Here is a 16700-nt window from a genome sequence, read left to right as displayed (position 1 = left end):
GAAATGGGGCCCGCCCCTCCAGCGGGGAAAGAGCAAATTCCCTCTTTTCTGGATGACCTGTCCCAGGAATGCTTGATGGTCCGTTTACTGGACTTAACGGTGCCATTGGCAGGGGGACTACCTACTTTCGAGGTGCTTGACGTGCCTGCTTCGCTGGAGACGCGAGCAGGGCAGCTCTCGTAGGCGGGCGCCTTCGGCGAGGAGCAGCAGATATGGATGGCTCGGAAGGCGGAGTGGACTTATGGTCCTGCCGATAGATAACACTACCCATCCCACCAGACTGCTCTCCCACCACCTTGAATTCCTGGGTGAATTCACCGACGGCTTGGGGGAGTCAAGAAAGTGAACTTTGTCGACTTCGCACATATCAGCCAAGTTTAGCCAGAGGTGGCACTCCTGGACCACTAATGTGGGCATTGTCTTCTGCAATGCACACGCAGCGGACTTAGTGGTCCAAAGAGCATAGTGCTCTCAAAGCAAGCTTGGGTCGGACCCACCCTCGTGCAGCTGGGCCAGCGCCTGCGCTTGGTAGCGCTGGTAGATGGCCATGGCGTGCAAGGCGGAAGCAGCCTGGCCCGCAGCCTTGTAAGCTCTGGCTCCGAGGGAGGCAGATAACCTACAGGCTTTGGACGGGAGACCAGGCGGACCCCGCCAAGAAGAGGCGCCACAAGGACGAAGATTGTTCGCAATGGAGCGCTCAGCCTGAGGAATCGCCTCGTACCCCCGGCTGCTCCACCATCAAGAGTGGTGAGGGCAGAGGCAGAAAAAGGTGCCCTCCAAGACTGCATGATCCTACTCTGCACCTCCTGGAAGAAGGGGATAAGAGGCTAGCTGTGATCTTAACTGCGCAATAGACATGGCATCGCAATGAAGCATAAACTGTCCGCAAGCACCGCATTAACATGCTGGACCCCTAGACATGCAACGCAGTGCTCGTGCCCATCATCCGAGGACAGGAAACCACCGCATCCAGAAATGCACGGTCAGATCGCCATCCTGAAAAGGACGTGCCGCATGACTGTGTTGCTCTTTTAGTGAAATTTGCAACTTTATAGGCACCGCTCTAGAGGACCGGACCCAAAGAACGCCAGGCAAGGTAGAAGCCCAGCTCAACCGTCTGCCGCCACATTTACACACTCTGGACCGGAAGACTGCTTTCGTTTGCTCGAAATCGCTGGATATCAGCAGGAGGAACCCTCATCGACTCTCTTAGAAGGCTGTAGAAGTCTCTGAAGTGAAAAGGTTGCATTTTCTTGCTTTCGCTTTGCTTTTATGCTAAATTGATTGCAACAAGCATCAGGTGCACAAGCTGACACTGCCAATTCATTTGGCATTTCATTGGCCCATTTACATACTCTTTCAGACGATTGGCTTTCTGAATGAAATCTCCATACATGGATTAAATCCTCTTATAGCATTGAAGTTCCCTGTTCAAAGGGGAAACTATTGCATACGGCACATCATGAAAGTAACATAAAAACAAAACGCAGCTGGCAACTTCATATTCACACAATGGCATTTCAATTAAGCATAATTGTGTAGAAAAACTGCAAAACTATGACATTAAGTGGTTTAGCTTTAATTAAATTAGCCAAGTCATTTAAATGTCAAACAAGCTGGACCTAAGTTGTTTATGACACATTATAATGTGTACATCTTACTCTCTTCTTATATACTCGAATACTAGTAAGTATTGCAGATCACTTAAACCTAAGTTATTCTTTCTCTAAATGTTATTGATTACAACAAGATATTCAAAAGTTCACACTTACCTGATGTTTGATTATAAAGCCTGTTTGGCATACTGTCCCAGGAGAGAGCCCTGAGCTCCAAAGTTCCTCAAGCCCAGGGCTCCCTCCCGTTTATATGGCGAGAAGGGAATTTGAGCTCAATTCGATCTCGAGAACTCCCCTGCTGTTGTAGCTAATGAACAGATCCTGATTGCTCTTAAGAGATAACTACTTACTATGTGCATGTTTATGGTGCCTATTAACTTAAGTTGCATGTTTTAGGATGGTGGGAGGAAACCGGGAAACCCAGGGGAAACCCATTTGAGCATGGGGAGAACATTTGAACTCTTCACAGAAACATTGGTTGGCTTGGTAAGGACTAGAACCAGTGACGTTCTTGCTGTGAGGCAACAGTGCTAACCACTGGGCCACCCTGCCACCCATCTAGCAAAAAAGGAGTAGAGGTGGAAGGGGGGATTCTTCAAATCAAAGATGGCTGTTAAATGGAACTTAGGGTATTTATATTGGCTTAAGAATCATCTGATTAGTGAATCATAAATTTAATAATGTGGGACCAGCTGCAAGCAATCATAAGCACGTGATCCTCTCGAAAATAGTTCATAAATAAACTTCACTAAGTATACTGTTGATAGTAAATACTATTATAATTGGTTTTATTTAATAACTGTACAGCCTATTCTGTTTTATACCAAAAATAGTTTCTTACATTTTCAGATTTTTGTCTTAACCATTACAATTTGTGTTTTAATATTATCCGCTTGTTAAGTGGTGACGTGTTGGTGACGTATGTAATACTGTTTCCGGGTCCAAGCCACCACTCATTTAAGTTGAGAAAATATTTGTTTATAATCACTTTTTATTCATATCACACATTAAAGTGAGTTTTATATAAAGTCATAGTGTACACGACAATCTCTGGGCTTGCTGCATCACAAATATCACAATTTTAACAATTTATACAAAAATGAATCCCTTTCTGGCCATTCGGATATTAGGCATGGACATATATATTGCGATCGTGATTTTCCAAAGTATTAAAGCGCTTTGTAAACGTTTTTTATTACCATATTATGAGTCTCCCCGTACATTTGAATGGAGCGCTTGGACCAGGAAGCCCATTTACGTGACGTCACACTTAACAAGCGGATAGTGTAATATATAGGGCACAGTTATGTGCGAATTTTATACCTATGGTAACGTCTGAGGTAATTGTGTAGTGTGGATATATCTCTTTACCAAACAGCAAAAACACATCATTATCAGCGATAGACTGAAAAGCAGTAGCGTAAATATCACCTGTTGGCTGAGAGTATTGAGGTGGTGTTCTTTCAGTCTGCACTCCAGAGTGGACGTGTGGCAGCAGAAGGCATATGACATCATACCCTTTTTAGCAGCACATGTCCTGCGGCTACCATGCAGAGTCCGATCAGAGTCTGATGCTTCTCCAGATGAGGAGGAAAAGCTGCAGCCTGCAGGAAAGGTGAAGCCTGTCATATATCATGTGCTTAAAATGTAAAGAGAAATGAACTTAACCCAATAGTTCACCTGAACATCAAAATTGCTTCATGTGGTTTTTAAACCTTTATTAGTTAATTTCTTCAAAAATGAAGATAATTTGAAGACTGCTGATTGTTAAACTACTATAGAAGTCTGTGCCAGCAACCAAAGGTTTAGTGAGTAAATGATGACAGAAATTTCAATTTTGGTTGAATTATCCCTTTAACAAATGAGTAACATTAATTAATAACATGTACTTACTATAGGATTAGTTAGAATGCATGTTTAGGTATGGTTTAAGTATGGAACGTGTAACAAGGACACCTTAAAATAAAGGTTGACACTTTAAGGTTGCCTAGTTACACGTTCTATACACTTACTATATTAGTTATGCATAATTGCATGCAACTAACTCTATACCTAACCCACATTCTAACTCCAACAATATACAGTAGAAAGTACATGTAATTAAGCAATAATAACTCATCTGACACAGAATCTGTGCCGGCACAAATCCAGGTTTTTTTTTTCTTGTTTTTTTTTTTTTTTGTCTATTCACTTGCTAATTTATATTTATTCATTTTTTAAAAATAATTTTTAAAATATTATTGACATATGAAAATGTTTATATGATTTATTCACAATTGGATTTGCATTGTAAATATTACATAAAAGTTAAAAAGGTGTTTTTATTTCACATATTACATTTTAGTTGCGATACTTCCAAAACAATTCCGCATAAGTCATAGCAAATAGCCAAATATTAAATAAATAGATATTATTAATTTTTATTGTTATTAATATTTCAATATAGAAATAGCAAAAAAGTCCACAGATTCTGTCTGGCCCTATTAATTACTCAGTAGTTAAAATAATTACACTGTGACATAGACACCTTAAATTTAGTTGTAACCAAATAAAGTGTTACCAAATTTAAAAATAATCCCAAAATATGCATTCACAAAACTTTCATTAATAGATCTTTTTCTCTGGCTTTTAAAACATAAGCTGCTGTGGTTTGAAGATTTGTTTACACATGGCAAAAGACCATTTACAACTGATATCTCCCTCAACATAAGACAAGGCCACAACATTAGGTTGTCTTCAGAATGATCTTGCTTAATACTAGTATCACATTATCACAAGTCATGGCAAACCTAATTGAACCAAACATGCCTCTTACGCCATGATTTGTTTGATTGGCTTAAGTAGTCAGTAGGTGGAGACCTCTTATTGAGTGTTTTAGACATGCAGCGAGCCCATAAATGTTTGTATTTATACATTTAATTTACTTTTTATATCCATAGTAGGAAAAGGTTAATTTTATATGCAATAAGTCAATGATTACTGGTTTTCAACATTCTTCAAAATATCTTCTTTTTTGTTTAACAGAACAACTTCAAAAAATTTTTGGAACAAGTCAAGGATGCGTATATAATAAATGAATTTTTATTTTTGGTTGAACTATCTCTTTAACGATTGACACTGTTGATAAAAAAACATTTACATAGACAATTTCAGACAGTATTTGTGGTAACTGACTAAAACCCACCATCTACTAACCCTGAATATTACAGTGTGAGAGCAGTGTGAGAGTATCACCTGTCAGATGGTGCTCTGGTGGGCATTCAGCACCTGCTCCTCTCTCTGGACCCTCCAACATCTGACACTGAGCTCTATGCCCTGTACAACAGCGAGCGACTGCAAACACTCCTGGCCCTCCGTTCACATTTACAGCCACACACTCTTTCTGCCCATCTCTCTCCTGTCAGAAAAGAAATTACTAGACATTTCTCTGTTGAAAAGCAATTATTCTGCAAATTTAGAAAACGATTTATGGGGTCATTGGGGTGGCGTGAAAATCATAAGTGGTGGCAACACTGAAGCAAGCATCATTGCTGTCTTTTTTGTAGATTCAATGAATGCTAAACATGTACTGCTTTAATAACTTTGCGGTTTAGTTGTAGCTAGCAAGCAGCCACCTCAAGAAACTGGGCACACAGTGGGGAATGGGACTGGGAAAGGTCCAGTTGAGCTTTATTGTCATTCTGCTACTTGTGTGGATGTACAGTGGAACAAAATGTCTTGTCTCGCAGAACCACGATGCTACATAAAAAAGAAATTTAAATAAAAATTAAAAATATTAACACTGAATGTAAGAGCTATTTCAAACCTGTACATAACTAACATACCAGAGAAGTAATCTGTTTACATCCTTGCTTGTGTTTTGATTTCTTTTGTATGAGGCCAATTCTGCTACTGTTTTGATGCTGTTTACCACAGTTTTACATATTATGATGAACATTATGTTCATTCTATCGAATATAGTCTATATCTGTTTTTTTTTTTTTTTAATGCTGCCTGTCGGTGCTATCAATGCAGTGTTACCAAATATTACACAGATAAAGCTAACAAAAGCTTGTGTTTACTGACAATGTGGCCAGGGTGATTATAGCAGTTAAGTATTAGATGGCGATTTTACTGTCTTTATTACAAACATGCTCTGTTTTAAACATGCTCTGTTTTAAACATTTAAACATTTTAAACTTATAAAGCTTCTAAAACTCACAGATAGTTGTTACAGATATGTTAATCCTAATTTATTTGCAATTAAAATGCTGTGTTGACGTGTATATATGTTATTATAGAAAATAGGGCACCTGTCAATCAATTTATTGGGCAGGGAAAACCATACTTCTACATCCCATAGTGGTGGGCCTCAAAATCACTAGGATTTGGATCCTATTTTAATGCCAGGGAATTTAAAAAGAGACATGTTGTCTTAATATCGCTCCAACATGACAGTGGACACACAATACCTTCACAGATGTGTCCAAACAGCTTATAAAAGTTGATTTTCATCATAGGTGCCCTTTAAAGTCCACATTACTTAATTATAAAAATGTGTTCAATGATGTGACGCTTCAATAATGACTATATCTGGCAACTTGGAGAAATGTGGGGGCTGTGGCTGCATTATTCACTAAAACAATGCAGTTCATAAGAGTTGTTTGTTCAGTCATTAATAATGGGTATACAGAATTTTATGTCCCTACAATGATGCGCACCCCTGCTGTAAATCAGTCAAGGAAACTGAGTTATATATTCACTGTATTGGCATAGTTGCGTCACAGCAAGAGGGTCACTGGTTTGATTCCCAGCTTCACCAGGAGACCTTTCTGTGTAGAGTTTGCATGTTCTCCTCATGTTTGTGTGGATTTCCTCTGGGTGCTCCGGTTTCACCCAGTCCAAAGACATGTGGTATAGAAGTGAATTGGATCAACTTAATTGGCCATAGTGTGTGAATAAGAGAGTATGTGGATGTTTCCCAGCACTGAGGGTTGTACTCCTAGTTCTGGGTTGTAACTAAAAGTGCATTCGCTGAGTAAAAAAATTGCCAGAGTAATTGATGGTTCATTCTGCTGTGGTGACCCCTGATAAAACAGGGAATAAGCCAAAGGAAAGTGAATAAATGGGTTGGCAATGCTTTTTCTAGACCCACCCCTGATTATAAATAAGGTTGACCGTTTAAACTATTTTTTCCTACCTCCACTCTTTCTCCAGCTCTCATGCCATTATCAGAGAAACTGGAGCAGCTCAGCATCTCTTCAGTGGAGCGACAGCGAGAAACAGCAGTGGAGAAAACTGGAGAAGCTGATCTTTCAGACCAGACTGACCTACAAAGCAGATCCTCTCCTGTAAGATAAAACACAACACAAAGCAAATCATTTTATTTTATACCAAACTACACTTAAGCACTGCCATGATGATATTACAGGCTGCTTGCCAGTATGAATGACAAAAACAAACCCTATGCCTCTGTGATGTTTCGATTTAAAGATATTCCTCTTCAAGTTTGTGTTGCTAGGGTACTCTACATGGTGATCCTGCGAGACTGATCGGAGTCAAATGAGTCCACCCCAAGTCTCTATGATATTGCTGTGTAATAATAACACTCAGTGACATTGATACGGATAGCCTATAAGATCCACTAACTTATATGGGCCATCACTTCCCCATTCTATGTCAATGAGTCAAATTTAGGCAGCTGTTGCTCACTGGGGTGCAACTCTTCTTATGTCATTATGGGATATTTTCTTACACAGCCTGAAACCTTCTTCAGATGTGTAAAACCACATGCTTCTACGAAATTATCACTTGGCACTATAAGTTAATTTCCATTGAGCTGTGTGTTTCGGTACAGTACAGTATGGTACACATTTATTATCATTCCAATGTCAGATGTAGCGAAATTAGCTCAGTTTATGAATATTAATGATCATTAATAATAAGTTATTACTGATTATTAATATTCTGAAGTACTTATAGTCAATTTGACTAAATAAATATAACAATGACCTCACCCGCTCATTTAAGCGGATTCTGTAATTATTTTTTTATTAAGAAAGGGAACTATAACTACTACTTATGAAGTAGATTAATCATTTACAAGTTTTGGTAAACTTAAAATCAGCTTGTAGCAAAATCTATCATTTAAGTGACTTTTTCTGTGAGGCGAAACAAAGACAGTCCAACGTGGTTATAGCGTGATTTATTGACTAGTTCATTCATTCATTTTCTTTTTGGCTTAGTCCCTTTATTAATTCGGGGTTGCCACAGCGGAATAAACCAACAATTTATCTAGCACTTTTTTTTACGCAGCGGATGCCCTTCCAGCCACAACTCATCTCTAGGAAACATCCACACACACTCATTCACACACACACACTCATACAATACAGACAATTTAGGCCGTACTCACACTATGTACAGTTGCCTCGAACCGGGCCAAAGCACTCTTGTCCCCCCTCCCGTCTCCCCCGACGGCCCGCACTCACAGCACAATCGGGCCTCGGCACGCTTACATCATCGCTGCTGTGCTGTTCAGTGAGAACCGCTCTCTCACTCAGCAGCACAGTGGAGATTTCTCTAGTTATATCGTGTCAGTCGTTTGATATGCAGTGACATGCAGTAAAATATTTCGCAAAACAGTCCTTAAGGATGCGGTGACACACAGTCAGATATTTTGCCGAACAGATCCGCCACTTTTGGCGCTCAATCATAATGCTCTCGTGCTGCAGGAATGAGGAGGTCTGCAGAAGGTGCGTAGCTGTCGTGCAGTGAGGGGTTTGTGTCTTTAATAAACTACGGCAGTTTGCGTTCACTGAACAGTAAGAATGATTAATAAATCCATATGAAACAGTCCCTTAAAAGTCACGTCTCGCTTTCAGGCCCACCTCTTCAAACCGGGCCAGGGCCGGCCAAGTGAACCGTGCTTGAGCCCGATTCAGCGCACTCACATTTCTCAAACGATCCGGGAAATGATCCATGGGCACAGTACTTATGGCATAATGTGAGTAGGCCCTTAGCCTCCCCAATTCACCTGTACTGCATGTCTTTGGACTGTGGGGGGAAACTGGAGCACCCGGAGGAAACCCATGTGAACGCAGGAAGAACATGCAAACTCCACACAGAAACACCAACTGACCCAGTTTCTTGCTGTGGGCGACCGCACTACCCACTGCACTTCTGCGTTGCCTTTATTGCCTAGTCTAACATATAACAAATTGACGTACATAACATAACAACAAAAACACAAAAGAAAGCAAGCAAGGAAGTAAAAGAGTTTAGGTAAAATCTAGCTCAGTTCCACGGAACTATTAAGAACCACCAAGACTATAAAGACAGCTTTTTTTATAAAGGGGCACGGCAATGCATAACTAAATACCTGGATTTAGTGGGTCTTTCTTTCTTTGTGCGATTTTCTCTGATGCGTTGGAAGATGGAGTCCTTTAAGAAGTCCTTTTTTGATGTGTGTAGCTTGCAATGCAAATTGAAGGATACGCTAGACAAACATTTAACTGAGTTTAATTTGCCGGAAAAAAGGAAGACGTAGACAAGTTATGTGGGTACAAATGCACGGTCTGCCCCCCCCCCCAGGGGCACTTCTGTGAGACCTTCTTTTTGGGACCTTTCTGCGCTGATTCTGGGGAGAAACTGGGTTTTAACTTTGGTTGAATTCACAACCATTTTCTACTGTCTGAGCATTGGTTTCATGGCAAAGTTTTGAGCAGGAGGTTTTCTTTGTCTCTGGACCGCTGATGAGGGTCCTCCCGAAACATACAAAGAGACATTAACTCAGGGCATTAAAGAATGTAAGCCGTATAATTTAGATCATGCCTCCTAGATCATGAGCTGTAGGATTATGTACGGAACAGAATGATACCAGGCATGACACTTTTAGAAGTATATAAACATAATTCAGGCATTCTTAGTTTGTCTAGTGTCTTGAAAAGGGCATATACAGGTATATATAAATAAAAAGAAGAAAGTCATGGAGAAAATAAAAGTTTACAAACACATAACATTTACTTTGGGTTGGATTGTGAGATTTCTGGGTCAGTTTCAAAGGTGTATGTGTGTGTATGTTTGTGTGTTAAGATGGGGGGGGGGGGGGGGGGTTCTCTTTGGAATGTCTTTGTGTTGGCAGAGGTAAGGCGAAGAGGGTTTTCCCCCCTTTTTTCTTTCACTGCCGAGCAGAAAGAAAGCTCGAATTGAGAGAGAGTGAGAACAGTCTGCTAAATGTGCAGTAAATATAAAGGTGAAATCCAGGGATTCTCACTGCAGACTCCCTGGCACCAGGGCCCGGTTTTTCAAAAGGTTTAATCCGGATCAAATTGATCTGGATTTAGTAATCCTGTTTTTGCGATCCGTGATCACGTAATCCAGCTTACTTTTTGAGCCAATTTTTTAAAGCAACATCGGATTGGATCAATCTGATCCGGATAGGAACTTTTCAGGATCACTAAATCTGGATTACCAGTGCTCAAACACAATGTAGATAAATAGATAGGCCTGTGTAAAGAGCAACAAGTAGAATAGCCAGTGTGGGGTCAATATAACTTTATTTTTATTTGAAATGAAAAATAAGAAAATTTAATAAATAATAAAATAATAATAATAAATAATAAAAACAAGAAAAACCCCACCCCATTCTCTTCCAGCAGTCCGCTCATCTGAGACCTACAACACTGTACATTGAGGATATTTATAATAAGTTTCAAATATAGATGTAAATAAAAAAAGACAAAGTCAAAAACTCTACAATAATTTCAGAGTTCCTCATCTGATGTGGAGAGAGCAGCTTGTCTGAGCGTAGCCTTTAGGAGGCAGATCTGAAGTCTGGCCTCTGTTCAGTTGTTCCTCTGCCAGATGAAGCTGTGCTTCTGCTCTTTCAGTCTCTTTTTGCAATTGTTGAAAGAGATTTCTAAAATCAGTCATTGCCATTCTTTGCATTTTTTTTTTGGTTATTCTGTAATTATTGCATGCATCACTAATAAATATTATAAAAACAAAAATATTTTCCATTGTGATGAATATAGATATCAATTATTGACAATAAAATGTATTGTTTTTGGTCAGTTTTGACAGCTGTTTGGGGGTTTATTTTATGAGGCCAAGCTATTTCTACTTTGCTGTAGGCCTATACTTAAAGGCTGAATACGTTAAAGCCTATAATCACTGTAGCCTGACGGATGAACAAATAAAATTAAAACCTTATGAATCAATAGTATATCTCGTAAGATACTGTGTGATCCAAATATAGTATTATTTAATAAAATTTTTAAGTTTTTATTACATTTTGGGCATGAAATCCACACTAAATTCACCTTTCTGATGGGATCAGTTTAATCCAGGTTTTTTGGATCAAAGTGATCCAAATCCTACAAAAAAGGTCTGAAAAACCCAAAGTAAAGGTTTGATCCGGATCAAAACCAAGATTAGATTACGTGATCTAATCCGATTAGGTAATCCGTTTTTTCTTTTGAAAAACCCATTTCCAAGATTTGATCCAATCCCTTATCCAAAATCCTAGTGGATTACTTTTGAAAAACCGGGCCCAGGTTATCATAACTGTCCTGTAGACTGAACCCAGATAAACAAATGAGGTGACAAATGGAATTTTACCTCCGGACAGTACGTTACACAGAAGTACTAAAATAGCTAACCATACTGTACCACATTTTGCTGAATGATATTGGTGTACAGATAATTATCAATATTAGCAGGGGAATGACAACACAGGATTATTTAACATTTAAAAAAAATTGTTACATCAATTTTTCCCCAAAAAACAATGGTGATGCTTTCCTAAACAAGCGCCACAACAACACTGATTACATTATAATGGTATTCATTGCAATCCCCCATTTACTCATTCATTCATTTTCTAGGGCCTATTTAAAACCATGTTATTAATGTGGTTGCTTTTACACATTATGAAACTCTGCTGGTGATCTCTGACCTGTGAGTGTGGATGTTGGGTCAGGCAGAGCCACCACCATGTTGGGTGTAGTGAGACGGTGCATCACTGGTAGAGACTCTGGGTTAATGACCTGTTTGACTGAATGATAGCGGAGCTGCTGAAGAACCTCAGCAGAGCTGGAGTTTGGCCTCAGGTTCAGAAGAACTGCTGCTACACCTGAAATCACACACAGAGCAGATGACAACATTGACACACTGAGGCTACCCAACAAGTATTTTTTGTCTTTAAAAGAAGTCTAAACATAGATCTCTTCAGCAAGATTAAATTATGACTGTCGGTGATAATCTAATATACGTCTAACAGTCCAAAACTAGCAGTTATCAAATACACAAGAATAAATCAATTTGAATTCTGTCTCATTTGTCTACTTGATGGCTAGTCTAGTTATTACTATTTATAGTTAAGCTATTGTTAGATGTTATTAGATTTTGCTGTATTTGGCTTAACCGTTCTTGGGTGGCTCGCCAATGTATTAGATTACTCTAATACATAAAATAAGTAAACTGACCAAAGTTCTTACAGAAAGAAGACTTTATTGAAGACAATAGTGCAGTTCCTTAGCAGTGATCTTAACCCGTCAGTCTTCAAGTAACTTAACCCAAAGTGCTGTCTGTGAGACAGTACTTTATACTAGCATCAAACAAACCATCTGTTAACGAGGCTCAGCAGGACCCTCTTATCAGATGTTTCTGCTGTTGTTTTGCTAGTACCCATTGAGATTGTAAAAGGGTCATTTAGTTCACACCTATCAGTTTGTGGGGGTTGAGGCACAGGTCACCCCATCATATCACATCAGAGTTTAATCAATGTAAATGCAACTGAACTAAAATGCACATAATATTTCAATGTCTATTGGATTTTTAGTGACAGCCCAAGTTTAGCCTTGTTTAGATGTCTATTGGAAGTCTTCTAAACGCAAAATTGCTCGATTTGTTAGTTTTGCACTTAGATTTTAACCATCAAAATTGAAGACTTTTGCAAATACTGCAGACCCTGTTTTAATTTAAAACCCAGTAGTTGTGTTTTAGGGAACTATCATACACCCAGTGCAAATCGGCACAAGGTGCAACGCAATTGTTGATTGTTAGTTTCAGCTTGAATGTGATGTTCGGTTGCTAAACTACTATGAATATTCATTCCAAATGTTTAGCTTTAATCAAATTTTGATGCTTTCCATAACTACTGCCATTATAATGTGTGTTTGATCTATTAATTGTACATACATATTTTCAGCTGTAAAATTATAGCGACTTTATCATTTCTGTCACGTGTGCTTGCTCATGTAGTGTTAAAACACTGTTAAAACAAAAACACACAAGTGTAAACAGCCTAATGTCGAGTTCAGACTGCATGATTTTAGCCCCGATTTTGACTCGCCGATAGGTTCTGAGAAATCGCGGACAAATGCCTGAAATCAGAGGCAAATCGGTGCTTGTGCACGTGAGTGACAATCGCACAGTATGAACTATTAAAGAGGCGATCTGAGAGAATCATGATGAGTCACAGATGCCTGTGAGATATCTGGAGCTGTCGGTGATTCAAATAGGGTGAAATAAGTTTTGACTGAAAATAACATTGGCCATTACCTGAGCCAATAATATCCAGCTGCAGTCCCGCAGAACCACACACATTTCAGGCACACACAATCTAGCACAGTGGTTCCCAAAGTGGGGGTCGGGACCCCCCGAGGGGTCATGGGACAATGAAATGGGGTCGCCTGGTGATTTCCAAAAATCTATTTATTTTTAATAAACCATAAGAATTACCATATTTTATCCATAACCTAGAAAAAATAGTAATTTATAGTTACTATATACTACTTTATATAGTTAATATAGTAGCTAATAGTTACTAGTTCTATTCAATTGCGATCGCTGGGGTAATTACATTATATTAAAGACAGAGTAATAGCTTCAGATACAGCAGTTTGATATTACAACACCAGGTTAAGCTTTTTGGGCCATTTACAGCCCTAACATACATAAAAATAATTTATGAAGAATAAACTTTGGTCTATTGGTGTGTGCGCAGCATTGCATGCAAAGTTTCTGTATTTCTAACCACCTCAGAGGATATTGGGGGTCGCGAGCCACTGGCATAGTTATATTAGGGGTCGCGGGCTGAAAAGTTTGGGAACCCCTGATCTAGCACACAAAATCTAGGCAAACCATATATAACTCCTTAGGAGCATTACTGCCACCTACTGCATTCCACAAATATGGCGATTGAGACTGTCCGTGCTATGATTGGCATTCATTAGACTGTCAACAGGTTATGGTTTTCCATTTCAGTCATTATTTCTTTATTATATCGTAACGATCATTTTAATATCTCTGCAGTTTTTGAACTTATTCGTTCATTCATTTTCTTTATAGCTTAGTCCCTTTATTAGTCTGGGGTCACCAAAGCAGAATCAACTGCCAACTTATCCAGCACAATGTTTTTAAGCAGCGGATGCCCTTTTAGCCACGACCCATCACTGGGGAACCCATACACACGCATTCACACACATACATACACTATAGACAATTTAACCTACCCAATTCACCTGTACAGCATGAAACCGGAGCACCTGGAGGAAACCCATGCAAACGCAGGGAGAACATGCAAACTCAACAACTGACTCAAGCTGAGGCTCAAACCAGCGACCTTCTTGCTGTGAGGCGACAGCACTACCTACTGCGCCACTGTGTTGCAGTTTCTGAACTCAAATCATGTAAATAAAAATAATTGGTTAAACACATGACTTTGTTCACGTATCCACATACACAAATAAAATATTTACAAATCGAAGTAAATATTATATATATATTATATTATATATATATATAAACAATTATATAATTGTTTATATATATAAACAGTTAATTAGTTTGTATTGCTAAATTTGTTGCAACTATAATTACCAATAATTATAATTACTATAATTACCTCAAATTACCAGTACTTTATGGTTTAAAAATAATATATTACTTACTAAAAATACTATAATATTTAATGTAGGAAAAAGTTATTAGGAAATTAAGCAAATAAATACCATTAAATCACTCGAGTAAAATATAATTTTTAACATTTATTAAATGTAAAAAGATTTTTATTACATAAAAGGTTTATTATTGCCTATAAATATTTACTTGCTATTATTTCCTTCATTATAATGAATCTATCATATTAAAACTGTCCAATTTAGATCGCTCAGCAAGGCCAGCAAACAAGTATCTGCTATATTGATTGTTTATTGTGTAAAATATTGTGAACAATAAAGTCTTGTTTCTCGTTATGTAGTTAGTAACAAAAGATATACTACGTGTTTTTGGCTGTGAGACATAGTTTGGATGAAGTTGTTGGCGATTCTTCCTATTGTGAAAACCTATTGTTATCCTAATGTGAAAGCCCCTGTCGCCAAACCATTCAAAAGTGTAAACAAAGCAGCGACAAAATGCTAGCCCACATTGTCATGCAGTGTGAAAACAATTGTGACATGATTACTTCTTGCAGAAAATCTTGCAGTCTGAACTCAGCATAAGACTAATTTATCTGATTCTGCTAATAATATGTAGCATATCGTAATAGACTTAGCATGTATGTGTGCTAACCAGCAACGTGCGCGGCTGCCTGCGATGTCCCACTCTTGGTGGTGAAGCAGGTGGGGCAGTCACTGGATGCGCTAATGATGTCATCACCTGGTGCGAACACATCCACACAGCGGCCCACGTTAGTTCCCGTCGTCCCACGGTTCAGTGGCTGGTCGGCAAAATTAACAGCACCTACTGTGATCACCTGCAGCACAGGAGGGAATGACATTAAAAGCAAACATCATGCTTTTGTGATGCACTGATCTTGATTTTTCATGGCTGATTCCAATGGCTCATTAGCAAATTGTCCCATTCCAACGCAATCTCACAGCAATTCGTAACTTTTAGATTTAATGGCTAATTCGTATGAATTTGTACAATCTAATTCATACAATTTAGTAGGATTTGCTCATCACCCAATGACGGTTGGCGTTAGGGGTGGTGTTGGGTGCCATGTCTCCTTTTTAAAATCGTACATTTTCGTAGGACTAAACTTGTACGATTAGCCACTAAACTGACAAAATCTAAAATACTTACGTTTCCTCGTGAGATCAGGCTGCCCATTCTGATACTGATTTATTATTATATTTTATACAACAGTTCGGTCTGGTTCTTGAATCTGACTGGCTGATAGCCGTGTGATATTCTGCCAGTGCTGGTCCAGCCCCTTCACCCTTTACCCTCATATATTACTCCACCCACATACAGCAAAAGCAGAGGACACTGCAGTTTGGCAAATATTGCTGCTGTTCGGCAACATAATGTATTTTTGAGGCTTCTTAAGGTGAGAATGTAGTTGTTTAGATTGCAGTTTATTTATAAGGATAGTGACTATTTTAAAATATTTATAATTTCTGAGAGATGGAATATAATTATAATTTTTGAGGAAAGACGGTTGACACGAGCATCGCTAGACCCCAGTAAAAATTGCCAGTGCCCCAGTAAATGCTTTGAGATACGATTTACTTTTATATGCAAGTGTGTTAATTAAGAGTGGTAATCCCAGAATAAAGATAACATTCTCAATGTGCAACCGAACCAACGCTGATGAAAGCAATGTAGTTTACTCATAAACAAAACTGAGCATGTGCAAAAAAAAAAAAACATACCCGCGCACCTGACACTGCTCTGCTCCCGATGTAAGTCCCGGCTGAGAACATGCACGCCGAAAAAATAGCCCCGCTGCTCACGCGCCGCTTATGCATTTTGAACCGAAACAGTCTTTTATGCTGAGGTCTCAGCACACAGTGAGTTTTGCTAGTCGACAAGACTAAAGTTTAAAGAATATGATGGTGATCTTATTTAGACTAATAGATAGATTTTTTAATTTGAAGCAAAAAAAAGGATGATAAGTCAGGGAGGTAAATCTTAATAAAGCTAATTTTCTGCCATGAGTCAGGTCTAAAACAACACACAACTGATAAATATATATATATATATATATATATATATATATATATATATATATATATATATATATATATATATATATATATATAAGAAAGACCCACCCCCTTCTGACAAAGTCCAGAATTTGACCCCTATATGAGC

At 38.6% G+C, this 16700-nt stretch overlaps 2 protein-coding genes across 4 annotated transcripts in view; one reads left to right on the top strand and one right to left on the bottom strand.

The window, feature by feature from the left end:
• usp24 (ubiquitin specific peptidase 24) overlaps positions 1-16700 on the top strand; it is a 746345-nt gene that overhangs the window by 152538 nt on the left and 577107 nt on the right. The gene's annotated exons all lie outside the window — the stretch shown is intronic.
• Positions 1-16700, bottom strand: part of pcsk9 (proprotein convertase subtilisin/kexin type 9) — a 36074-nt gene that overhangs the window by 3323 nt on the left and 16051 nt on the right. For all 3 annotated transcript variants that reach the window (XM_073934057.1, XM_003200677.7, XM_073934056.1), the window contains 5 exons: positions 15171-15354; positions 11554-11730; positions 6796-6944; positions 4851-5013; positions 3048-3220 (listed from right to left, as the gene is read on the bottom strand). In XM_073934057.1, the coding sequence (XP_073790158.1) occupies positions 3048-3220; positions 4851-5013; positions 6796-6944; positions 11554-11730; positions 15171-15354 (846 nt within the window). The remainder of the gene's footprint in view (positions 1-3047; positions 3221-4850; positions 5014-6795; positions 6945-11553; positions 11731-15170; positions 15355-16700) is intronic.

Source organism: Danio rerio, chromosome 20 (genome assembly GCF_049306965.1).
Source record: "Danio rerio strain Tuebingen ecotype United States chromosome 20, GRCz12tu, whole genome shotgun sequence".
NCBI lineage: Eukaryota > Metazoa > Chordata > Actinopteri > Cypriniformes > Danionidae > Danio > Danio rerio.
Note: the sequence above shows the minus strand (reverse complement) of the source record. Positions and strands in the feature narration are given on the sequence as shown.